The sequence below is a fragment of the Peromyscus eremicus genome, chromosome 5 (assembly GCF_949786415.1).
Source record: "Peromyscus eremicus chromosome 5, PerEre_H2_v1, whole genome shotgun sequence".
Classification (NCBI taxonomy): domain Eukaryota; kingdom Metazoa; phylum Chordata; class Mammalia; order Rodentia; family Cricetidae; genus Peromyscus; species Peromyscus eremicus.
In genome coordinates, this window is record NC_081420.1 from 125,832,494 (window position 1) to 125,858,335 (window position 25,842).

The 25,842-nt window shown below is 45.2% G+C and overlaps 1 protein-coding gene and 1 long non-coding RNA gene across 2 annotated transcripts in view; one reads left to right on the forward strand and one right to left on the reverse strand.

Moving 5' to 3' along the window:
- The window catches only part of LOC131911158 (rho GTPase-activating protein 10-like), a 72,743-nt gene that overhangs the window by 30,763 nt on the left and 16,138 nt on the right, over positions 1 to 25,842 (reverse strand). The window contains 3 exon segments of the mRNA XM_059263095.1: positions 2,505 to 2,569; positions 2,572 to 2,605; positions 10,402 to 10,473. Coding sequence (XP_059119078.1) covers positions 2,505 to 2,569; positions 2,572 to 2,605; positions 10,402 to 10,473 — 171 coding nt within the window.
- Positions 10,773 to 12,134, forward strand: LOC131912000 (uncharacterized). Its single transcript, XR_009379491.1, has 2 exons — positions 10,773 to 10,928; positions 11,748 to 12,134. It is a non-coding gene; the product is annotated as an uncharacterized LOC131912000 (long non-coding RNA).

Genomic DNA, 25,842 nt, shown 5'->3' on the forward strand with positions numbered 1-25,842 from the left:
GCTAAGCCTATAGGCTGAAGATGATGCCCCAACGTTGCGGAGAAATCTCAGGTGACTGTCCAGGCAGCTGGCTGTTTCTATCAACTCACATTTTTTTGGAAGTCGCTTGTTTGCACTTCCTGGGTTTGTTTGTTTGTTTGTTTGTTTTTTAGGTAATATTTCCTTCTTGGGTCTCTGGAGGAGTTGAAGATTAGATAGTTATAGTTTTCCTTATTAAGAATTTTAGAAAAGAAACTCACTAAAGAGGTGTAAGTGTATAGATTTGAAAGACATTATAAGATAGTTCTGTTAGTAATATAAGTTAGGATAGAAAGTGAATCAGGCACATTTTGGACTTACCAAAATAGGATACGTAATGGAATTATTTTCTCTGAGTTTGTCAAATGCAAATGGACTAGACATTGTTTAGGTATTTATTGCTTGTATATATGGTATATAGTTATTGTACTTATTGTATATAGTTTTTCTTATATTAGTTATAACTTTTTTCCTGTTTTCTTTTTATTAGAATCGAAAGGGGAAATATGGTGATATTTTATTTGTGCTGAAATGTGATTTTATTTGTATGTTAATAAATAAAGTTGTCTGGGGGTCAGAGCTAATAGCAAGCCATTTAGCAGAAGTCTGGCAGTGGTAGCACATGCCCTTAATCCCAATCACATGACAGGCAGAATCTCTGTGTGTTCAAGGACACAGCCAGCATGGAGACACACCATATACAAACCATAGAGACCTGGAGGTCTGTGGACGAGGAGGTCATGTGGTTGGGTTTACAACCAATGAGAAGGCAGAACAGAAAATCAATAAAAAGACAGACACACAGGAAGTAGGTCTCTTTCTGAGGGGAAGGATGGCAGCAGACAGTGAGGGGTAAGAAGTCGGTCTTGGTCTTAGCTCTTGGCTGCTGCTCTGACCTCTTGGGCTTTCAACTCTGCATTTGGCTCTGTGTTTCTTATTTAATAAAACCGTTCAGAATTACATCTACAAACTGTCACTTGTAGATGTCAAGCCAATGATGTATGCACACATGCAGTCTGTATATAAAGCTGGTTTCATACTATTATCATCCAGATGATATGTCAACAAGCACATATGTAACAGAGCATTAGGCACGGATTCATGTGTGCTCAAAAGCCAACAAAGGGAGGAAGGCAGTGTTCTGTTCTAAGTTACAACCTCAACTACGTGCCACATTATTGCTAATCAACTCCATGATCTGGGGCTGAGGAGAAGGCTAGGTGTTTAAGGGAAGGTACTGAGGTCCTTGGTAGCTGGGGGAAAATAGGGAGTATTATGGCTCTACAGTGTATGTGTGCACGTGTGTGTGTGTGTGTGTGTGTGTGTGTGTGCGTGTGCGCGCGCGCGCGCATGTGTATGTGTATGTGGTGTCAGAGTGAGGGGGGAGTCTGTGTGTGCATGTATGCACATGTGTTTATCTCAAGGATAAAGAACCATTTTTTTCTGAACAAAGGAGTGCATACTGTTCTTGCACAGGTTCAGTTCCCAGCACTTCTAGGAAGTAGCTCCCAGCCAGCTGTAACTCCAGCTCCAGAGGACCCGTCACTCTCTTCTGGCCTGTGTGGGCCCCTGCACTCATGTGCACATATATCTCCCATATACATACATGTATTATTTTTAAAAATTCAAAGAAATCTTTTAAAAGTCTATGTTCCATATTGTGAATAAATGAAGTTTCTATTCAAGCCTATGAGAGAGGAAAATAGTCTAGAAATTTACAAAGAAATGGAGAAAATGAGAGGTAAGATATAAATTCCTTTCTGCTTACATACTGCTTTCCAAAAAAAAAAAACTACCTGTCTATTAGCACAAGTAGAACAGACTCACTCTTTCCAACAAGACCCCCCCCCCCAGCTCAGCGCTCAGTTAGATTAATGCTGCTATCACATACATAAAACAGTGTGTGAGCTCATTCAGTTCAGTTCATCAAGGAGACCCGAAAGCCAAGAATAGGCCTGTCCCTGCAAAGAAGAATGGGGCGGGGGTGGGGGGGCGGGGGGGGGCAGGGGTTGTCTGTTTGTTCAGTTTTTCAAGACAGGGTTTCTCTGCGTAGCCCTGGAACTTACTCTATAGACTATGCTGGTCTCAAACTCACAGAGATTCTGCATCCTGGGTGCTGGGATTAAAGGCGTCTGTGTTGCCATCACGCCTGGCTGTGTAAATTCTTTATAATACTAACATTGCTCCTGTGAAAAACTCAGAGCCTAAAAGTTACTGCTATAACTCCATACTTGATCAATACTGTAAGACATTCATGAGGTTGGGGATTTAGCTCAGTGGTAGAGCGCTTGCCCTGGGTTCGGTCCTCAGCTTGGGGGGGGGGGAAGACATTCATTGTTGCCTCATTCACAGAACTCTGCTCTTAATTCATTGCAGTATCTGTTTTCCCCATGTCTATACAATCTCAGGTGAAGTTTTCACAAGGAAAGAAATTTTTAAAAAGAAAGAGGTCACTACATATATCAAGAGCAACATGAAAAGAATACCTCTTGCAAATGTGAATCTTTCTTCTTGGCAGAGAGAGTCAAGTGTTTATCAATTAGACTGTAACTTTTTCTGTCTCTTTGTCAAACTTCTTCTTTTCTTCCTACAAAGAAAAACCAGGCAATGTTGATTATACATAACACACATAAATCACATGCACAGTTACATCTACTGGAGGCTAAAAATACAAAAAATGTTTTTTTTTTAAAAAAAAGTGAAGAAGCACTACTGTGAAGGCACTGCTGAGGCAAGGCCCCTGTCCCCAAGCCTCCTGTCCCCAAGCCTCCTGTCCCCAAGCCCCCTGTCCCCAAGCCTCCAGTCCCCAAGCCACTGCTACGGATCAGAGTCGGCACCAGGGTCACGGGGCCACGGAGACACTCTCCTGCATCCGTCCTCTCAGGAGTTTCTTCCCAACCCTTTCCTTATGTTCAACTTTTCACCGGAGTTAAATCACCTCACTCTTCTCTCACAAAAAAGAAAGACACATAAGGGGCTAAGCTCAAGGAACAAGCTTTCTCGGGACTTTGCGCAGAGATGAAATTCATGTTAGACTCAGTCAGTTTAGCCACACAGATTTTTACTCATAATAATTCTAGAACATCTCAGGGAAGAAAGTCATTAATAGTCCAATATGAATATAAGGACACTCTACCCAGAACTGCTACTGAGTTTCCTGACCTTACAAGGATTCATACACCACCTAGCACAGCATCAGTGGTCAACAGACCCCAACACAATGCTGACGGACTACGGAGAGCGGTTTGGTCGATTCCACACACGGGCACGGCCTTGAGCTAGGATTTGCTTTGCTTTGCTACAAAGGCCTTTTGAGAGAACAAGTCACCAGCTTCTGCGGGTGAAGATGGCAGAGCAGCCCTCGCTCGGCTCCCACACTTCTAACGAACATTTTGAAGCCTGTCTTGGGGATGTTAGAAATAAGTCCATCTGCACCAAACCCCCCTACTCTCAGCACGCCCAGGCACATCTCCTTCCTTATTTTCTATTTTTTTCTAAATCAAAGATAGTGAACTACCCTAGTCTTTTCCAGCCAGTTTTCTCTTTTAGTGGAAGATGAAACAAAGGATGTGGTTTCTGCATCCTGGCATTCACGTCCCCACTGCACAGGGCTACAGGTTGAGTCCTGGGAGCCTAGGACATCACAGCCTCTGCGTCATCACTTAAGACCATAGGTTAGTCCCCATTCTGATGAAGGAGAGACTCAGGAATTGGTGTTTCTTCCCAGTTCTAACTACCAACTTGAAAAGCCTGAAAACAAAAATTTCAGGACCAGAGAGATGGTCCTTTTCCAGAGGACCCAGGTTCCTTTCCTAGAACCCAAACAGAGCCTCACAAGTGCAACTCAGTCCAAGGGGTCCTGGTGTCCTCTTCTGTTGTCTGTGAGTGCTATACGCACATGATTCACAAACACACATGTAAGCCCAACACTCAGATATATAAAGTAAAATAATAAGTAATCTCCCAAAAGGTCTGACAAGGAGAACCTAAGTTTTCTTCAGAATGATCTGGGAGTATTTTGTGCTGACTCATCTGTGGAGAGCCCATGGTCCTTGGGTGTGTGAGGGACAAAGCAGGAGTCAGGCAGCTTTCCTCTCACATTTCCAAGTTGTCACGCTTCTGCTGAAACGGAAGCACTTTCTTTGTCTTAGGCCCTGGGTAGGCTTCTCTCTCAGTGTACAGCATTTCTGTAAGTGTACGGTACTGATTACAGTTACAGTTGGTTACTATCTTTTCTGTTTCTCCTTACGCTTGTCAACTATTTTAACAGCAGGAAATAAAGTACAATCCACATCGCTGCCTTCACATCACCACCCATTTAGAAAGCCGACAGCATGGAGAGCGTACTATGGCATGGATACGCCCTGCCCACTCAGTGTGCTGTACACCTGCAGGACAGCCACACACCACTCTCTCGGGACCTGCCCCTCCACTTAGTCAGGAAGGGCAAGCCATGCCTCTGCATTTACCACAGCGTGTCCACAATGCATAACTCCATCCTAAGGAGTACAGTCTTTACAGGCGAGGACTAGGCCAAGTTTTACTTGCTTCTCTGACTCCATCCAAATCACAGAACTGGATTCAACAGCCAAAACCCCCAGCACACTCAGCAACATGAGTGTGTGAATTAATGTGTGGGTAAAGTTGGGGATGAAAGAAAACAGCAGCACAAAGGCTTTCTTTTCTGTTTGTTGTTGTTGTTGTTGTTTGTTTGTTTTCCGAGACAAGGTTTCTCTGTGTAGTTTTGGTGCCTGTCCTGGAACTCTCTCTGTAGACCAGGCTGGCCTCAAACTCAGAGATCCACCTGCCTCTGCCTCCCGAATGCTGGGATTAAAGGTGTGCGCCACCGCCGCCAGCTTAGGCTTTCTTAACTAAGAGTTTTATCTAGGAACCAGTCACACCCACCTACTGAAAAGAAACTCAGGCTGGCCACGTTCCACAGCACTGCACAGGTGCTGCAGCCTCTGCTCCAGGAACCTCAACCCAGACAATTATTTCCCCTGCGTTTATTCTGAGTGTGGCTGCAGCACATCTGTTCTTTGTGTTCATGTCTTGTGCTAAAGTTATATCAATCTTAAGGACTGTGGCCGGGAGCAACCAGTGAGAATGGAACACGTTCTTTCCAACGCTGCACACAGGAGATGGATAGAATACACATGGCAGCAGAATCCTGGAGTTCAACTTCGCTGCGAGAAGCAAACGTTTCTTAGGGAGCAGACATTATAAACTCGGGAGAGTCTGAGCCAGTCGGTCCTCCAGTGAGGTGTGACTGGCTGGAAAAGAGGTTAAAGTATCGCACCAGCAAGCCAGACAACTTTGTTTACAGATTAAATACGGCTCATAGGAAGTTATCTATAAGTTATCTGTTATAAAATTGCACACATAAAAAAAGTGGAGATGTGACTTAAAATAGTAATGTGGGATAAAACAGGACCAATATAAATGCATAATAGGAAGAGGAAATTCATGAACCTAAGGCCCACAACTCAAATTAGTGGAACTCTTAAATATCATTAAAAAATAAAATATAGCCGGGCGGCAGTGACACACACCTTTAATCCCAGCACTCAGGAGGCAGAGGCAGGTGGATCTCTGTGAGTTCGAGGCCAGCCTGGTCTACAGAGTGAGTTCCAGGACAGCCAGGGCTAAACAGAGAAACCCTGTCTCGAGAAAAAAAAGAAAGAAAGAAAGAAAGAAAGAAAGAAAATATATACAAAGGTCCCCGCAGAAAGCACACCGTTTTAAAATGCATTATTTAACTAGTGGGATTGCTGTAACTATTTAACTGGGAAACAGAAACAGAGCCCCACCCATATCAAAATTAATTCCAGATGGGCTGAAAAAGTCACGAGTTAAAAATGAAGCTATAATAAAGAGATTGTCATCAGATCTTAAAATAAAACACACACCACCTAAGCAAACAACAGGCAAAAGCCCAAAGAGACACTCCAGAGTTCCAAAACGTGGACAGCACTCCAGTTAAAGGGGTAAACATCACATCAGGGGAACTGCAGCCAGTGTTAGCGTGGATCAGGCATTCTCAACGCTTCCATGAAAACAGGAAATAATAATAAAAATATGTACATATCTGTAAATCACCCCAGAGTTTTTGGTGTCTTTTGGAAGAGGAAGGTGTTTTTATTATGTTCACTTCAATATCTTTGTGTCGTTGTCTACATTTTACAACTTTTCTTGGGAAACAGGTTTTCCTTTCCAGCTGTACACATTAAATAACATTCAATGTTTGAGTAGTCTAGATGATTTCAACACCTCCTTAGGGGATTTCAGTTCTTCTCTTTTTACTTAATAAGGAGGGGAACTATACTCCACACAGGACACAAGGCCGCAAAGACAGGCAGCAATCACCAAGGGACCTCTTTAAACAGTCCCCTGCCCCTCCCTACATACTCCCCTACGCAGGATCCTGCTGGCTCTGACCCCATGCTCCAGCTCCAAGCTGCAACAACATCTTACTGCTGGGTCAGACCCATTTCCAGGAAGCAACTCCTTTTCCCACTCTGAGTGTGTGTGTGTGTGTGTGTGTGTGTGTGTGTGTGTGTGTGTGTGTGTTTATGTGTGTGTGTGTGTCTGTGTGTGTGTTTATGTGTGTGTGTGTGTGTGTGTGTGTGTGTGTGTACACAAGTGCGTGCACCTCCCTTAACTCCTCCTTTCCTCTCTTCACACTTGGCATCCCAATGAGCTACCCAGCCCCATTTACAATCCTCCTCCAACTGCCTTTAGCCTTTCTAAAGAGAGAAGTCACTCCCTCTCCCGCCCCCTACCCCAATCCAATGCCCGGCCCCTCATCCAGCGCTGTCAGAGGACAAATGAGTAGCCAGCACAGTATCACAGGCCTGACACTGACCAGAGCCACACAGCACCTGAATACCTGCTGTAGGTTCACCTAACCAGTGTCTGCAGACAAATCACTGGCACTCCAGAATGAAGAGTGGATTAAAAACCTGAGTGAATCTTTTTTGGCAAGCCATGGGGAGTAAACCACAAGTAGGAAGGCAGCAACTGCAACCATAAGCATCTGGCCCCAAACCTGACACACAGTGGGTATTTCAAGGTCCTTTTAATTCTGGAAATCCCCTTCTGAGACAGACCGGGAAACTGAGGAACAGCGCCTGAGGTAGCTGGTCCCAAATCACAGATCACTTGGGGTGGTCTCCCTGCAGGGGCCGAGTGTGTGCCACAGCCATCTGGGGTAGATCCCAGACCTCAGCTCAGACCTCAGCTCAGCGTATCCCACCACTTTCCCGTCTCTTACTCTCCCACAGCCTTGCTGAAGGCCAGGCAGTGTGTTAATTTGCTGTGTGACAGACACGGATATGTGCTTTATAAGCAAAGGAAAAGTAACAGGATTAAATTGAAGCGACACTCCGCTTTTTCCAAACCACCTGACATGATAAGGTACTCGGGGAGGTTTGGTTCTACTCATGCTCTGCAATTATTTACAAAATCTGGGCCAGTCAGTTTTTAATTAAGTATGCTCATTAGACATATTCTTAGAAAGAAATGTTTTCTAAATGTGACTGCAAGCTTGGTCCTGGGGTGAAGTGTAAAGTCACAATAATATGAAGCAAACATTTGTTTCATGTCTTGTGTTAAAAGTTTGGGTCTACTGGGTAAAATCAAACTCTGCTCTCTCCGAGGTTGTCTTATAATCCGTCAGGACAGTTTAGTGGCATCTATTTGACACTTAACACACTGCTGCTACTGTTCTAGACCCAGTTTGCACTATGACCCGACTGGTGAGGTGTCTGAGAAAACAATTTTCGATTCTCCCACTAGTCCTTGCACATTTTACTCATTGTACTTTGCCTCCAGTAAGCGATGGCTTTTAAGGTGCTGGGCGCACTGCAGATAAAAGCCAACTCTGTACAGAAAAGGGAAAAGCGGGAACGAGTTCAGAAGCGCAGCAACCCCGAGTAAACTCCCACGGGCACTGCAGCACAGCCCAAAGCGCCAGGACCCAGGGTCTGACTCCAGCAGACACACAGGAAAACACAGAAGAGTCTTCAAAACAGAAACAAGCCCAAACCCAGCAGACATGACTCAAGGCAGGCACATCAAAACACAACAGAATCGTCAGGAGCACCTCGGAGGTTTTTAAAAATCCAATTTACAAAAACCACCTAGCAACTTAGATTACACTTACACCACAGTTCAACGTGTAATTAAGGCTTCTAGAAACTAGAGAAGGCAGGCACAGAGGGAACCAAGAGCTCCACAGAAAAGCAAACGGGGTGAAATCAGCACACGGGAAAAGGAGGAGAGGAGAGGAGCTAAACGCTGACAACGACGTCTAAAAACCCTGATGTGGTCAACTTCTAAATGTGCTGTTTTCATCTCCACACGAAAACTGCTCCGTGATGGTTGTCAAAACGGCCACAAACTAAGAGTTGAAAGGTTTTTTAAAGCACATTGCAACGGAACACAAGTGTGTGCTTGTCAAAACAGGACTGGGTGGCCAGGAAGCAGACACGCAGACAGGGAGGGACACACGCATACGCACGTACAGACGCACACGAGCGCACGCGCGCACAGAGGCATGTGAGCAGGTACCTAAACTGCAAGTTCCTCTTTGGTTCTCACAGAATTATTATAAACCAAACAAGCTCTTTTCTAGACATCTTCTACAAAAAGGCAAGGTGGAGAATTCTGGAGGTTAAAGAAAAATGATGCACGGTCTTGAAAGATTTAACAGTGTGATGCAAGAGATCACCATTTCTGTGTTACTACATTATAGAGGGAACCACCTCTATTTATTATGTTAAAGGGGGGAGTTCTCCCAGGGTCCCATCTGGTTTCTCCGGGGATATCAACAGACAAGACAGCAACTCCACATACTGTACTCACCAAGAATGGAGCTAAATCCTTCAAAACCTACTGCCAGAAACACACTGAAACTGTAAATCAATGGCCTTCCGGGCAGCATTTGGTTACTACCCAGCCTGAGTCATACGCTACATCACTGCAGGAATCTCTCCCTTTAAGGGGCTGCTTATTTTGCAAGTCGCTTCACTGAACAAACAAGAGGGAACATGAGGGAAACCTGGAGCCAGGAAAGGCACTGACAGAAGGAAGAAATGTACAAAACCTAGCGGGGTAAAGGGACAATAAAACATAAGCCATGTACTGGTTAAGTCACTTGCTTAGGGCAATACAGCCCCTGCCCTCCCTCACCCACTAACTAATGAAAGCATGAACTGAATGCTGTAAGCATGTAGTGCCTGCCAATGACACAGAAGCATGTTCAAGCTTCAAACTAGAAGACTCCAGAGGAGAGCAGGACACCAGGTCCTTCACTGGACAGGAAAGGCAAGGATTTGTCCAAGAGTGGGAAGGTGCATCCGATCAGCCGCTGCAGTCAGGAAGCTGCAGCTCATTTACTGTCAGGAGAAGGGGTGGGGCACCCCCAGACACCCACTGTCCTCAATTTACAGTCTTTCTGTACATTATCAGACCAAATAAAAATACCAATACGACACAGGACTTAAAGGAGGAAGGAGTCTATAAATAGCAAACAAAACTACTGGAGTATGTTGGGCCTACCTGTGCAGTCACAGCTACTGACGTACAAGGTTTATTCATTCCAAAGGATTTTGACTTTTTTCTACCTATGAAAAGTGGCAAACAAGACAGTTCTCTTCCCTACTTAAAATGAGTTATTCTCTTCTCTTTGGTCTAGGCCAAGAATGGCCAACAAGACACAAAGGGTACTTCTCCCTCACATTAAAAAAGACAAAGAAAAAGATTGGTGGAAATTATTTTGCTAGGTTAACTTCAAGGCTGAGATCACAAACTCTAGAAGTTGCTAAATACATTCAGACTCTGCTGTGGCAAAGCTGCTTGCTATATTATTCCGGGAAATCCTGGCTACGTCCCAGATCCTTCCCTGTGAAGCTGTAGGTCACTGTTACAATAAACACTTGCACATAGTAGAAGCTCAATACACTTTTGCTAGAGTCAAGGAAATCACATCCCAACAACAGTAACCTCTTCCTAGTTTCCAGGACATCCTGTGGGAGCAGAGTCCCTAAGCAAAGCCTGGCATGGTCACAGTTCTCCTACAACAGAGAGGCGTGCACACAGCTGTGACTACAGCAGAGCGACCGCCTTCTCTCCAGAGAGGGAAAGTTGAGCTCCCCGGAAAGGTTTAGGCAAAGGAGATGACTAGTTGTTTTACTCCGCATCCAGGTGTTTTTGTTTTGTTTTCAATTTCGCCTCCCCCAGGGAGAAAAGTGCATTAAAACATCAAACAACAGATGGTCTCCCCTGCAAGCCCGCCACGCTGCCAAACGTGAATAAAGACTGCAGCAGCAGCTACGGCGCCAGCGTGGTCTGTTTACAAGTGTGCTCAAGTTAGACACCAACCTTTACAGCTCCGAGTTGTTCCTTTCTGAATTTTTCCAAGGGTTTAATCAGGGTCTCAGTAACACTCAATGCCTGGAGAAGAAGAAGTAAGAACAAAAGAACACAGCATTAGGAAGACACAGTACTTCATTTCCCTCCTGCACTCCACCAGAAGTAAAGTGAACAACATGTTTAGCTGTTTGATCTCATTCTGCCAATATAACAACTAAGGCGCTGTATAACGTATTAAAGAGCTCCATGTCTGTAAATGTTTTTAGGGAAGAGAGTTGAAGCAGCTGGCAGAGAACACGCAACTCAGCCCACAGCTCTCCACGACCAGCTATGAGTGAACAAAGGGCTCTATGACACCCACTACAGAAAGAACACTCGTGTTTGAGATCACCTCCTCCCCAGAAATCTAAAGTTCAATGACGTTCCTTCACTGGTAACCAGACCGCACTAAGGAAAGACTCAGAACTGTGCGTATTCTTCTTATACGAGTAGTCTGACGTCACCACTGACAATTCCTGTCCTGGTGAGGGTGGAAGGTACATTAGCAGAAGTCAGACCAAGTGCTCAGGCCTGCTGGCAAGTGTCACATCAGGGAGAGTGACAGGCCACGTGCACTCCGACCACAATCTCACTCATGTCTTACCCTGACTCACTTAGGCTTTTTATTCAAAGCCACAAAATGCTGAAAACGCAAATAAAAGGATTATTTACCTAAGGAAAGCATACTTGGTAACAGTATGCTACTGAACAGTGGCTTTCTCAGCCTCCAACTCCAAGATGCAGAAATATCCAGAATGATGGAAAGACCTTAAAACACTATGCAAGAATGTGTCATCTACCTTTTACAAAGCCCCCTCCAAAATGGAAGGAAGGAAGGAAGGAAGGAGGGAGGGAGGGAGGGAGGGAGGGAGGGAGGAAGGAAGAGAAAAAGAACTGAAGCTTAAAATAAAGGAAAAAAATGGTAAATGCTTTTAAGAGGAACATGTCAGAAATCAAATCCAGTGCCCTGCCCTACCCTTAGCAGTTTAGGCAAGTGCTCTTCCAGGGGCTATACTCCCTGGCCTTGGGATCCTTAATTTAACCACAGGCTCCTTTGCACTCATTTATTTCATAAGGATTTCTTTTAAAGTAAACACTCCTAATACAATGTAAATACAAAATATCTAAATGTCCCTTCAAACACAAGGGCTCCTCCTGAGTACTACTCACCCACTTGGAAAATTTGCTACTTTGCTACACAAGAGCTAGGTAACAGACCCAAAGGAAAATAATAGTCCAGAGACAGAATGGGTTCATCTTCCAAACGCATTCATTTTAAGTATTCTGAATGTTAAATTCAAATGTTCCACACTTAGGACCACGTGACTGGAAATAGTGACAATCCAGAGAGCATCTCCTGTACTGAAGACAACAGACACAGAGTGACATGGAGCAGGGGTCCTGGCCAGCCAAGTAAGGTCTGGGATGGCCCATGCTGTATCTCAGAACGCAGTCATCAGAGGATCTGCCAACAGTTTTCAAGGTGATCCAATCCACAGACCATTTCCAGAAATTAAGATACTTGGGCCTGCAAAGGCACATGCCACCAAGCCAGACAACCGGAGTTCAATCCCGAAGATCCATACGGTTGGAGAGAACTGACTCCCCAAATTGTTCTCTGATCTCTACATATGCACAGTGGTATGTGTGCGCCCCTCCATCACACATACAAATTGAATAAATAAGTATAATTTTCAAGGAAATATATATGACACCTGTGTCATTTTAAAAGCTTCTCTCTCCAGATCTAGCCTATTACTGTTGCAGAATAAACCCATACATAATAAATACATCTTCTACAGAGGCTGACATGCTCAGGAAAGAAGGATGCCTGGCAAAGCACGCCAGTGTAACAGAGGCTGACAAATCTATGGTCACAAACGAGAGATACAGGGATCAACAACCCCAGAGAACAGTGCAGTCAAAGTCCCAAGTGGGGACTCCCCATCCAAGAGAGCCATCTTACCAGAGCCTGGTGCGAGCACCGGGGCTGTGAGACGGACACAAGAATGAGAAGCCCCCCAGCCCTCACGAAATCTGCTGATTAGTGGGGGAGGAACACGTGCAAATTTCCAGTGGAAAGTGTGGGCCAAGGGTGGCAAGGGCTTCATCGAGGCAATAGGAGGAATGTGCTCAGTATGAGCTTCATCAGAGCAGTGGCACAGAAGCTATGAGCTGAAAGAGGAGAAGAAATCGGGAACATGAGGATCAAGAGGAGCGGATTCCAGCCTGGAGCCAGCAGAGGCACAGGATTAAAGCAAAAGGAAGTACTGCCTCTGACAGCCCATGTCAAAGGGGAGGTGTGGCTGGGCATACAACACTGGAGGGACAGGGGAGCTGAGTGCCAGCAGAGGCCAGAATACCTGCAGGGAGAACCCCAGGGGATGGAAGGCACTGGATGGTTATAAACAGAGAACTGATAGACTGATTGTTGTACTGTTTTAAAGATCCCCTGCTCTGAGCAAAGGACTTAGGGGGGAGACTGGAAGAAGAAACTCTTCCCAGGAGGTTTCCCCAGGAGACAAGACAGGACGGTGGCTCACACAGATGTAGACACAAAAAGAAGCAAGTAGATTTGAGACACAGCTGAGTGTGGGGAAAAAAGGAAGTATCTGTAATTGCTTCCAGATTTCGTATGAGCAAACAGCTACCTGAGAGCACTGTTACTGTTTTGATCCTTAATGGCCTCAAAAGTCCATCCGCTGAAGGGTCCATCAGCAGCAGAGGCACTAGCAGAACCTTAACAAGAGGAGGTGTGGATGAAGTCGGCAGGTCACTGGGAAGGGGAGACTGGAATTCCAGCCCCTTCTCTTTTGGGCTTCCTGCTCAACATAAATTGAACAGCTCTGCTCCACCTGACCATCCTGCCATGATGCGCTGCTCAGCATCAGCACAAAAGCAAAGGAGCCAAGCAGTCATGAACCAAAACGTGTGAAAATGTGAGGCAGAGTATGCTGCTAAAGCATGGTGTTGGATAAATGAAGGAGGAGGTGTGGCTGTGTGAGCATATGTATCTGTTAAATGTTACACCAGCATACAATGGGAGCTGACTTCTCTCTTGAGATGCCAGCCTCTGCAGAAAACATATAATCTATAGGGTCGTTCAGACACAGTAGTAGGATAGATCCAGACACAAAAGCTGGAACAGATGTCATATAACTGTGTCTATAGGACACTGTGTAAACTCAGTCATGTTAGCAATATCTATGGGAAAGGCCAGACAGCAGGTGATCATAACGGAAAGGTGGGAGTATCTTGGGAACAGCCATTCTTCAGAGGGACAACCATGATGACTCTGAGCACACAGGAAGAGGTAGGACTTCTCCTGGGGTGTTTTGTTTCATCTTTAAAGACGGAAATCAGTACATAAGAGATGAGAGCATGTGCATGTGTCCTGTGAAGAGCCCACAAAAGAGGCTGAAAGGCTACACAGGACATGGGAAGACCCCCGAATGCTGACACTGCATGGGGAGCTACCCTGTCCTGAGATCTTTCCTTTCCTTCTAACGAGAGCCAGTATCCCTATGTCTGCAGACGTCATGAAGGAGCTGTGGGAAGGACTACAGATGGTTATTTCTCTGTGAGGTACAAGACAACAACGTTTACAGAGAGTTCAGGCCTGAGAATAATGTGAAGATGGGGGGTGGGGGGGCGCAGGCAGGCTTCAAATGAGGATCACTGCCTATGGAACCAGGAACATCCCTGGGCAGGACTCAAGTCCTGCTGGAGAAGTGAGCTTGAGTTTTCACCTGCCTTATTGTAGGATTTTTCTCTCACAATGAAGAGACAAGATGAGAGATAAGGTTCATCCCAGATGGAAGCATTTCCTAGAGATACAAATGCATCAGCATCCCAAGCTGGGGTACCTGGGATGCTGCTGAGCTGAGCTGAGCTGAGCTGCAGGCATCTCCAAGTCACAAAGAAGTAAATCCCTCAGTGAGAGAGCATGAGCAGGGACCAAGCTTAGAGGGGACAACAGGTGCTTTCCAGGCAAAGGTAAAACTCAGAAAGCTCCTCCGAGTGGAAAGAAAAACAGCAGCTTGAGGCATGGAGCTCCTAGCAGTTCAGTGTTAATGCAAGAGGGCCACAGGAGGCTAGAGACATCAGATGTCATCTGTCACCATCAAAACAGTACCAAGGAAATGCTCCAGGAATGACAGACATCGGTAACACGGGTGTGTGACAGTCTCCTCAAACCCTGGACTCCACAGCAAACACCCCTCAAAAAAGGAGACCCAGAAGCTAGCTCAAGAGTCATTTTAGGTCATGGAATTTTCCTTCCTTTAGAGAACTGGTCTGATACACAGACATCTGCCTGGCCACCAGGAGCTAAAAAGGAAGATGGAAGGCATCTGGGGGCCTCTTCCTGCTGAAGTCAACAGCAAGCTCCCAAAGCAGAGGAAGAGCGGGCACAGCCAACAGTACACACGGGTCTCAGCTTTGTTTTGTTCATTAACTGAAAGCATTCGGTAAAGCTTAAAATCCATCATTAGGTTGTCAACCCCCGGAAAGTCTAGTCGGTAACTCTAGAACACAGCCTAAAATACTTTCTTTAAGAACAAAGTAAGCCAACAGTCATTTTTGTAAGTACTGCTGGTCGCAGAACAAGGGCTGTTTTGTTTTCTTCTTTCTCTCAAAAGAGACTGGGGGCCCCATGGAATCTCACGTTACCTTCATTATTTCACAGAAATATAGCGTTGTCACTGTAGAGTATTACTCGTATTTCCTAATACCAAACACTGCTCCTCCCTAGATACAGATGAGTACTCCTAATACCAAGCACTATACCTCCCCAGACAAATGAGTACTCCTAATACCAAACACTACACCTCCCCAGACAAATGAGTACTCCTAATACCAAACACTACACCTCCCCACAGACAAATGAGGACTCCTAATACCAAACACTGCTCCTCCCGAGAGACAGATGAGTACTCCTAATACCAAACATGCTCCTCCCCAGACAAATGAGTACTCCTAATACCAAACACTGCTCCTCCCCAGACACAGATGAGTACTCCTAATACCAAACACTATACCTCCTCAGAGACAAATGAGTACTCCTAATACCAAACACTACACCTCCCCACAGACAAATGAGGACTCCTAATACCAAACACTGCTCCTCCCGAGAGACAGATGAGTACTCCTAATACCAAACATGCTCCTCCCCAGACAAATGAGTACTCCTAATACCAAACACTGCTCCTCCCCAGACACAGATGAGTACTCCTAATACCAAACACTATACCTCCTCAGAGACAAATGAGTACTCCTAATACCAAACACTACACCTCCCCAGAGACAAATGAGTACTCCTAATACCAAACACTACACCTCCCCAGACAAATGAGTACTCCTAATACCAAACACTGCTCCTCCCCAGAGACAGATGAGTACTAAATCTTCAACAGACTACCCTCCGGCTCCCAAGGCCATCTGTGATGACACCTTCTGCATTAAAGACAACTGAATTAACGATAATGAGAAAGACTTCCATGTGTCAAAAATGAGATGAAAAGCACAAATACAGAATGTGATTTTACAAGCACATAAAGGATGTTGTAATCAATCATTCTGGTAGAAAGAAATCGCAGAATCCCTTCATTCCTGAGCCTTGGGAAGGGCTTTAGATGGTCTTACAAACAAAAGGCAACCCCAGGAACACAAAACATGCTAAGGACTCAGCCCTTGTCGGATAGCAGCAACCAGCCAACCTTTTCAATGCAAGGCCAGGCAACAATCTGCAGCTCTGAGGCCCCGGGCACCAGAGCACAAAATCAGCCCCGGGCAGAAAGTGATGCGCAGAAGCAGCTGTGTTCCCAGCCAACCGTGCACACACACAGGAGGCAAGATGGACCTGCCCCTGGGCCAGGCTGCCAACCCAGCCTGGAGAGCCACCCCATCAGCCTGTACTCTCCACAGACGCCTCCCACGTTTGCTGCTGACAGAGGCTGGTGAAGGGTCCGGGAATATAGAATACAAAATTATAAGCTTGAGAGATGAAAGCTGACAGTCATCACTCTAAAGGTTAACTGCTAACAATGGCTGTCTGCTTACAGCCAGCTCCTCTGCAACAGCCAGGGGTTAACTTTTAACCCCCTTGGCCTTATAGCTGACAACTGCCTGGACCAAAGTTAACTTTTAATAGTTGTTTCTATGTGACTCCTAGCATGCACCCCGTGCCTGACACTATAAGAGGGGGCCAGTACCCGCCTCCACGGCCACAGCCCCAGAATTCCAACATTGGCTGCAGTCTCAGCTAGCTGATAAGCTTTTGTGCCCCACGGTGTTTTGTTTTTGTTTTTATTTTTTATTTTTAATTTTTATTTTCTGGAATAAAGTTTGCTTCTGGTTTAATAGACTTTGGTGGTCTGTCCCCCATTATTATGAGACCCTGGACCCAACACTGGGGCCAGCAGAATGCCTGCTGAAGCACTACCGTTCAGTAGCTCTCACACTTGAAAAGGGGATTCAAACGTGATCCACGAAGTCTGAGAAAGCTGCTGGACTCGAGTGCTGAAAGGCAGTTGCTCAAGTGTACGGGACATCTTGAGAGTTTGTGTGAATTCAGTAATGAGTTTTGAGTCCTAAAATGTTCACTTAACCAAACATGTCCCATCAGACGATGAAGGAACAAACCTTGTTCCTTGCTACACATGGGGCTCAACTCTGCAGTTACGTCTAAAAAGAACCCATCTCAACAGGACAGCAAAATACTTCATAGAGATGTTCCTAATTAGGATGCTAAAGAGGATCCAGCCAGTGAGATGGTTCAGCAGGGAAAGGCACCTGCTGCGCAAGTCAAGGTGGGTGGAGAGAACTAACTACAGGCAGCAGCGTTTAATGGAAACAGGGAAGAGAGAACATTTAGAAGAACACAAAGACTGTCTTTGAGTATTTAAATGATAGGAAGAAAACAGATTTTGATTTGCTCAAAGTGCAAAACAAGATGTAATGGGTAGAGTCACGGAGCTTCCGTGTTTGGTCTCTCCATTACAAGAATTGATTAAGAGCCTAGTGACCCAGCTGCCTTCCAAGGGAGACGTGACTAACTACCTCTATATAAACATGAAGAAGCTAGCATCCAATGTCCAGCCAATGTCTGCCATGGCCTTCTCCACAGAAAGTTAGCCCAAGAAACCTCAGGTCCTAATTTATCCTCAATCCTGGGATTCTAGATGAGCTGGGGAAAAGCAAGACACAAACCGTATTTCCATGTTACTTCGCAAGACAGCAAACTCCAGACTCAGAGATTCACAGCACAATGTGAAGATTAAAATGACTATAGACTTTTCAGTGGTGTTTCCAATGAGGACTCTGGCTTTAGAGCTCTTCTCATTAGATATTTGGCTCTAAAAATCTTGAATAGTTTCAAAGAACTGAAAGATGAGCTGGGCAGTAGTGCAGCACACCTTTAATCCCAGCACTCAGGAAGCAGAGGCATATGGATCTGGGTTCAAGGCAAGCCTGGTCTATAGAACAAGTTCCAGGACAGCCAGAGCTACACGAAGAAACCTTGTCTCAAAAAACCAAATAATAATAATAATAATAATAATAATAATAATAATAATAGTAATATAAAAAGATGGCTGTGGACGTAGTTCCATGGCGGAGTACCTGGTAGGCAGTATCAAATCACCAGTACTGTGTCAAAAACAGAAAAGGAAAAGGAAACTTATCTTGGGCAACCTTCCAGCTCAAGAGGGGCTAAGAAACCTGCTAATAATAACAGAGCACAGGACCGGGTTCTAGCACGGTAACAGAGCACAGGGCCAGGTTCTAGCACGGTGACAGAGCACAGGGCCGGGTTCTAGCACGGTGATAGAGCACAGGGCCGGGTTCTAGCACGGTGACAGAGCACAGGGCCGGGTTCTAGCATGGGACCCTCCGTAGCAGCTGGCAATTCCTCCCACCTTGGCGATCAAAGGCGAGTTGTGAGGCTGTAGAGTCGAAGAGAATAAGACTTCTGGCCAAAGACCCACACACAGTAAAATGGCGTGACTAGGAAGCACATACCCTGGTAATATTAGTAACAATTTTCTAAAGCAAGGCCCAGGTGAAACAGAGAACCAGTTGGGATAGACACCAAACCATGTCTTTCTAATAAGGAGCTACCTTATTAGCCAGCCTGCGCATAAAAGAACCAGAAGGAATTATCTTCACTCCCCACAGCCCTCATTATTTAAGGCCTGGATTCCAAGCGCTTGTGACCACTAAAGGAATGCATAATCTGAGGGCATAAGAGACTTTCCACTGTTTTCTCCCACGACCTTCCAGACACTTTGTTTTATTGCACTAAAGGGAAAACTCCACTTTTCTACTTCAGTGTCACAGACAGCAGCAAAGGAACCACTGAGCTGAGACAGTGTTTACTTTTCCGGAAACAGAACCCCAAGAAAGGGGGCCAAGGATTTATCTATCTGAACAAAACAACTTTCCCAAAATGAGAAATACTTTTCCAAAAAAGGATTGCTACATCTAAAGACTTTATTCTGTAAATCTCCCCAGGGAATGTGCTTTTTATTACTGAATTTTCTTTTTTCATGTATTATTGGGGAGGTGGGTGTATGTAACATCACACGTGTGCAGGTCAGAGGACTTGCGGGAGTCTCCACGTGGGTCCCCAGGATCAAACCCAAATTTCAAGTGCCCATCCCACTTTTCATTATTTGGATCACCAAACAACTGTTTGAAGAACCCTAGCCCAAAACAGTGCCTATCAAATCTACTTTCAGATACTTTGAGATCACAAATTGGATTGGGTTACAAAACAAGAGAAATATAACAATCCCCAGAACAAGGCCAGGTGTGGTGGCACACGTTTATAATCCTGGGACTGTGAAGGCGGAGACTGGAGGGACCCTGAAGCACGCCAGCCAGACTGGCCAAATCCACAGCTCTGGGCCAGCGAGAGACCCTGCCACCAAATAAAGCAAGATGGATGGTTCCTTGGGAACAGTGTTATCCTCTGCCCTCCACCAGCACCCTACCTATGTATCCACACAAAATGCATGCGCTGCTTGCTTGTGAAATCTCTCTCTCTCTCTCTCTCTCTCTGACACACACACACACACACACACACACACACACACACACACACAGAGAAACAGAGACAAAGAGAATATGAGATTGAAACACAGGGAACAAGACTAGCAGGTACACTGAGACAACCATGGAAATGCACCTCGGGGCTCAGTTTTAACAACCTGTTCACCTGTGCTGTCAATAGGCCCTTGGGGCTTCAGAGGATATTCCCTCTGAAAGCATCAGAAAGATTTAAGAAAGTGGAGTGCCTTAAAACAAAAAGGAGGCACACCCTCAGATGTGGCCACCACAGCGATCTCAGAAGCTGTGCTGCCAGACTACGTGTGCCAGTGGCACACTCGTGTGCTGCTGCCTAAGCATCAGAGCTTAAACAACTCTTTATGAAACACGTGTAAAATAGTTCTAAAGTCGACATTGCTCTTACATGTTATCGTCACTCAGCACACAGGATACTAGGTTTCATTATGACATCCTTCATACACAAGGCATCATCGCACTTGGTCATTTCCACCCCTCCCTTATCTCCACTGCCCCCATGTATCAGTCCCCCTCTTCCCACAAAGAGTGTTGTCGTGTGTAACCATACAACGAAATACATAGTGCCATACAAATATTCCCCAGCTGAACCAAGTCGTTATTAAACAGTTCAATCCTCTCCATCCACACTCATGCTGTGATCCTTTTCTCCATTTAGCTGGCTGCTCTCCTATATTATAGCTTTCCCTATCAAGGTACATCCAAATTTCCATGAGAATATCAAAATGGTTGAACTAATAAAAGAACAGAGTCACAGACTGGCATTGAGAGGGTACGAAAGTCTTCATGTCAGCAGTGCTCAAAGTGCCCTGCCACCGTGGGGACGGAGGGTGCCCTTGGCTCATTTTGGCTCTGCCCTAACTAGTTCTATCTTTTCACCGCAGAGAAAACAATTCCCTTTGTTATCCAAATACCGTCAACCATAAGGAAGGAAGGGCACTCCATACCTCACACCTGTGAGGAAAGAGAGTGCTGCCCAGGAAGGAATTCAGCTGCCAAATAAATCCCAGGACAGCATTTTGTTTTTAAGGTCAGCTTAAACTGGTCTCTTAGGCCTGGTAGGGAAACAAACTAAAAACAATATTAAGTTGTACAGTAAAGCTCGAACCCACTAGCCTAAAATCATTAGAGCCAGTGAGAATTTTTCCCTGAGACTGTTTCCTGTGTGGCCCTGGCTGTCCTGGAACTCACTCTGTAGACCAAGCTAACCTCAAACTCAGAGATCTGCCCGCCTCTACCTGGGATTAAAGGTGCATACCACCACCAAGGGCGAAATGGTGCGAATTTTAATTAGCTCACAGGAAGAACTAGGACCTAAGGACAGGGGTGCTGCACACTCAACAGGGTATCAACCTGGAAATCAGGAAGGAGCTTAGAACACAAGGTTCCTGAAAGCCCAAGGCTTCAGTCCACGGCCACCTTGGTGCAGGGTGCATCCCTACAATGAACGGTCCCAATTAATGATTTCTGCTTGCATTCCACGAAGAACAAAAAGTATCCAGTGAGAATGTTTGTCAGTTTCCAATCCTAAATCCCAATTAGCTTGAGACCAACAAAACAAGAGGGTTAGCACTGGCGTTCTGAGAGCCTCGGTTCCAGACCAACTTCCCGGACACTGGCTGTGGCCTAGGCTCAGGTTAAAACAGCAAAAGAGAAAATGGAAGACAAGTCCGCATTACCGAGGTTTAAGATTCCTTTAGAGTCTGTGCTCTCCAGTCTTTAGGTTCACACACACACACACACACACACACACACACACACAAACACACACACACACACACACACACACACACACAAACACACACACACACACACACCTTTAGAGTCTGTGCTCTCCAGTCTTTAGGTTCACACACACACACACACACACACACACACGCACACACACACACACACACACACACACACACACGCCTGGCAAATGTTGGCTAACAGGGAAAGGAACAGAGCAAATCAATAATGGACTCTGAAGGAAAAAACTGGTCCTTTGATTGTAACTTTAAAAACCTGATGCCCTTTGTTGGTAATAATGTTTTAACTTAGGCTTAGTAAATAATAAAACCGGAACTCAAAAGCTGCTGTGCCTTCAAGAGGGCCTGAGCCTAATAAGGACACTTGGGACGGTTAACCTTGTTTAACCTTGGCCCTCTTTCCTCTCTGCGTGTGGGACAGTAAGGACCCTGCTTCTATTTTTTTAAGAAAATAAATACTTGGGCAGAACACTATGAGAAGGAATTTAAAACCATGGAAATAAGTGAGGGATTAGTCTGTCAGGCTACAGGCTACAAAAGCATCATCAGACAGAATTTGAAAGTTGGGCTTTCCTGTTTTAAGTCAAAAAAAAGAAAATTATAGTTTCTTAAATCAGGGATAATATGGACAAAGCTAGAAGCATATTCAATAAGGCAACAAACTGCTAAATTTAAAAAGAGATGAGAGAGAGAGAAAGGGAGGGGGAGGGGGAGAGAGGGAGGGAGGGAGGGAGGGAGGGAGGGAGGGAGGGAGGGAGAGAGAGAGAGAGAGAGAGAGAGAGAGAGAGAGAGAGAGAGAGCGCACTCTTCAAAGAAAGCATCTAGTCAATGACAAACAGGATCCTGATCTCCAACCTCTTGGGATGCTTGGGTCACCCCTGACTGGGAAGAGGCCACCACCTGGGCTGAAAGGCCAGACTGGTATTCAGCCTCCTGGGTGGCCACCAGCTAAGCACCTGTCCGGAACAAGAAGCCAATTCCCCACTGCATCCTCAGGTGCTAGAACACGGCCAAGCACAGAGCAGGCTTTTAAACTATCTGCTTTAAGAATGAAGCTTTAGCAACTTAGACAATTAAAAGAACACACACAAAATGTCCTACTGATGCTGATAATAACAAACACAACTGTGCCCATGAACAAATCTCTGCTACAAAATTTGTTTTTCCTAGTCAGAATCCTCTAATACAAAGACACAGAAAACCAAAGCTTAGAAATCCAAAAACTGTATTAGGGGAAGGGTTTGAGAAGGAGAGAAGAGGGAGCCCAGAAAGCTGGAGGAAGACCTTTGGGTTGTGGATACAGATCTGACCCCAAGAAAGACAGGGAGAGAGGAAGGCTGAACTGTGCTTATCAGGCTGCAAGGTACCTCCAGGAGAAGCTGAACGAGGCTGTCCATCAGGACCCAGTCCCCTTCCCTGGTGATGCAGTGGGTGGTCACAAGCTGTGGGCAGTTGGAGGAAGCCTGGCCTTCACACTAACGCGATGAAGTCCACAACCTTCTCCCTTTCCCTGCATCACCAGTGACTGGCAAAATTCCCAGAGTCCTCCACAGTATCATGGCCACTGGGAATCCCTTTGACCTCAAACAAACCCCACCATCAATATAAAACCATTTCTATCAACTACAGATACCACAATGTAGAAAACACTCCAGCATCTCATATACTATAAAAAAAAATGTTTAATAAGTCTAATTATATGTGAACTCAGCATTTATATTTTAGTTTATTGAAAGAGTTCCTTGAGAGTTGGCTTATTTTCATCACTGTGTATACACATGAAAAAGGAAATAAACTACTTGTATTAAGATATTTCTAAAACTTCTTCAGAGCCCAAACACTTCTAAATCACTTTCCATCTTAGTCATGAAAATCTGGTTTCCCCCACAAATATTTTTATCTTTGTGCCTCCAAGAATACTGGAGGCATATCACTTCTTTAAAGTGTACCCCGCTTCAATATCCTGGACTTACTCCCAAGGTGGTAGCACCCACGTTTGAGACAGAAGTTATGGAACCTCCTTGACTTAACAAGTTCTCTAAACAAGGTTTCCAAGCAGCTACAGAGACTCGTCATCCCTCTGTAAGCAGCCCTTATTTAATGACTGAGCTAGAATACTGACAGCTTGCAGTTGTTCACACAGGCAAGAAGCGGATACCCAAATTCACATCTCCTCAGGCTGCTGCCTGGTGCACGGCAGCCACATGATGAGATTATACACATTTCACTCGGGTTCAAAGTTGGAGGGAAGGAGCTGACAATGTAGACCACTCAGAGGACGTGTCCTTAGTGAGCACAAGGCCCAGGATTCACTCTCCAGTCTATGCGCCCCCAAAAGAGGTGGAGAACAAGACAAAAGTTACAAACAGCTGAAGAGAAAGAAGAAACAAGGTTTCTCTTGTCTGAGGGTCCTAAAGAGAGCAGTGGTTCCTAACTCAGTGATGCATAACAAACCACTCACTTCAGTGGGCTCCAATTTCCTATTTTCCCAACTCATGCATGATCCAAATGCCCTAGCGCATCAAAAAGTACGTGCCATGAAATAGTAGATCCAGCTGATTCACAAAAATAGCCAAGTTTAGGCAATTATAGGAATGAACTGGAAATATTCTGGTGTCTCTTTGGGTGAGTGGGTGAATGGGTAGGAGAGTGGGAGAGAGAGACAGAGAGAGACAGAGAGAGAGAGAGAGAGAGACAGACAGAGATACAGAGAGACAGAGAGACAGAGAGACAGAGAGACAGAGAGAGGAGAGTATGCATGTAGAATCCAAAGTAAAACAATTCCTTAGAAACCCCAAGGATATGAAATAGAGGAAACGTAAGCTCCAAAAGGGAAGTAGAATCTCAGGAGGACAGGCTGGAGGGTCACAGACAACGATGAGTCGTCAACAGAGAGGATTCTGACTCATGGCACAAGGCTTCTCCCAAATTCTTAAATTCCTCAAGTATTCTAGATATGTAAAAATAAATCCTCACCTGGGACGTTCCTGCAGCAGGATTTACAGCGTAGCATGCATATCTAGCTAGACTGTAATGGGCTTACAGGATAAAATGATAAAATATATCAAATGGTAAAGATCATCTCCAAAGACAGGAAGCAAGTCTTTGTGAAATTAAGTCACGAGTAAGTTCTAGGCTTTTTATTTTTGTTTTTGTTTTGTCTTTTAGGTTTTCTGAAACAGGGTTTCTCTGTGTAACCCTGGCTGTCCTGGAACTCGCTCTATAGACCAAGCTGGCCTCAAACTCAGATCTGCACCTGCCTCTGCCTCCTGAGTGCTGAGATTAAAGGTGTGTTCCACTATGCCTGGCACTGTTATGGGCAGCTCTTAAAGCAAACTAAGAAATGTCTTCATGAGGACGGCTACGATTTCTCCCATTGTAAACATCCCTGCCAATAGAATCACAGACAAACGTGTCATTTTTATCTGCAGAATGGACTACACATTTGTTATTATAAATATGACTTGTAAGAGTAAACAGAAGGCACAGACTGTCCGATAATGCCTGATGTTTATGCCACTTATCTCACACATTCACATGCATAAACAACACTAACCATTATCACGCAACACTAAAACTACTAGCAAGTAGAAGCCTGCTGCATTAAGACAAATCAGACATGGGTATAGTTTCCAGCCTCTGAAAACGACAGATAAAAACTTCACCTGTTGAGTCTTTTAATCCCCCGGGTGGCATAAAGCCAGCAAAAACCATGGTTTAACTTTTACAGAGAACTAACTCTAAGGCAAAGGAGATTTCATGGGCTAGTGGTTCAGATTTCAGAATTCATCAGGTCTGGGGTGCAGCCTGAGAATGGGCATTTCTAACATATCCCCGAAGATTTCAGAATTCATCAGGTCTGGGGTGCAGCCTGAGAATGGGCACTTCTAACACATCCCCGAAGATTTCGGAATTCATCAGGTCTGGGGTGCAGCCTGAGAACGGGCACTTCTAGCACATCCCCCAGGATATTAATCACTTCCTTGACACTGTGACAAAGTATCCTAGAGAAGTGACTTTGTGGGGAAACAGGTTCATTGTGGCTCGAGGTGTAAGAGTGCACAGGCAGCGTGGAGAAGCACGGAGGCAAATGAAACAGTGGTCACACACACACACACACATACACACACACACACACACACACACATACACACACACACACCTCCCCCAGGACTGAGCACTGGCTCTCAGCTAGCCTCTTCTTTCTCCCCTCACTCCAGTCGGTCAAGGGCCCACAGACAGTGCGCCCCACATTCAGGGTGGACACTGCCCCCTCAGTCAATCCTTTCTAGAAACACACCCATGGTCAAGCCACCAGGTCTCCTAGATGATTCCAAATCCTGTCCAGTTGTCATGGAAACCAGCCCTTACTACAGGAAGGTGATGCTGGCCCAGTCCCCATGTGTAGAGAACACCTGCTGTGACACACACTAAGAAGGAATGCGAACAAGTTTTCTCCCAAAGAGTAAAAACATTCATTTACTTTAATGAACATTATTTCAGTGACATCATGAAACACTCTTATAGAAAAACAGTAATAGTTTAGAACAAAAACGAGAGTAGCAGAGCTGAGAAT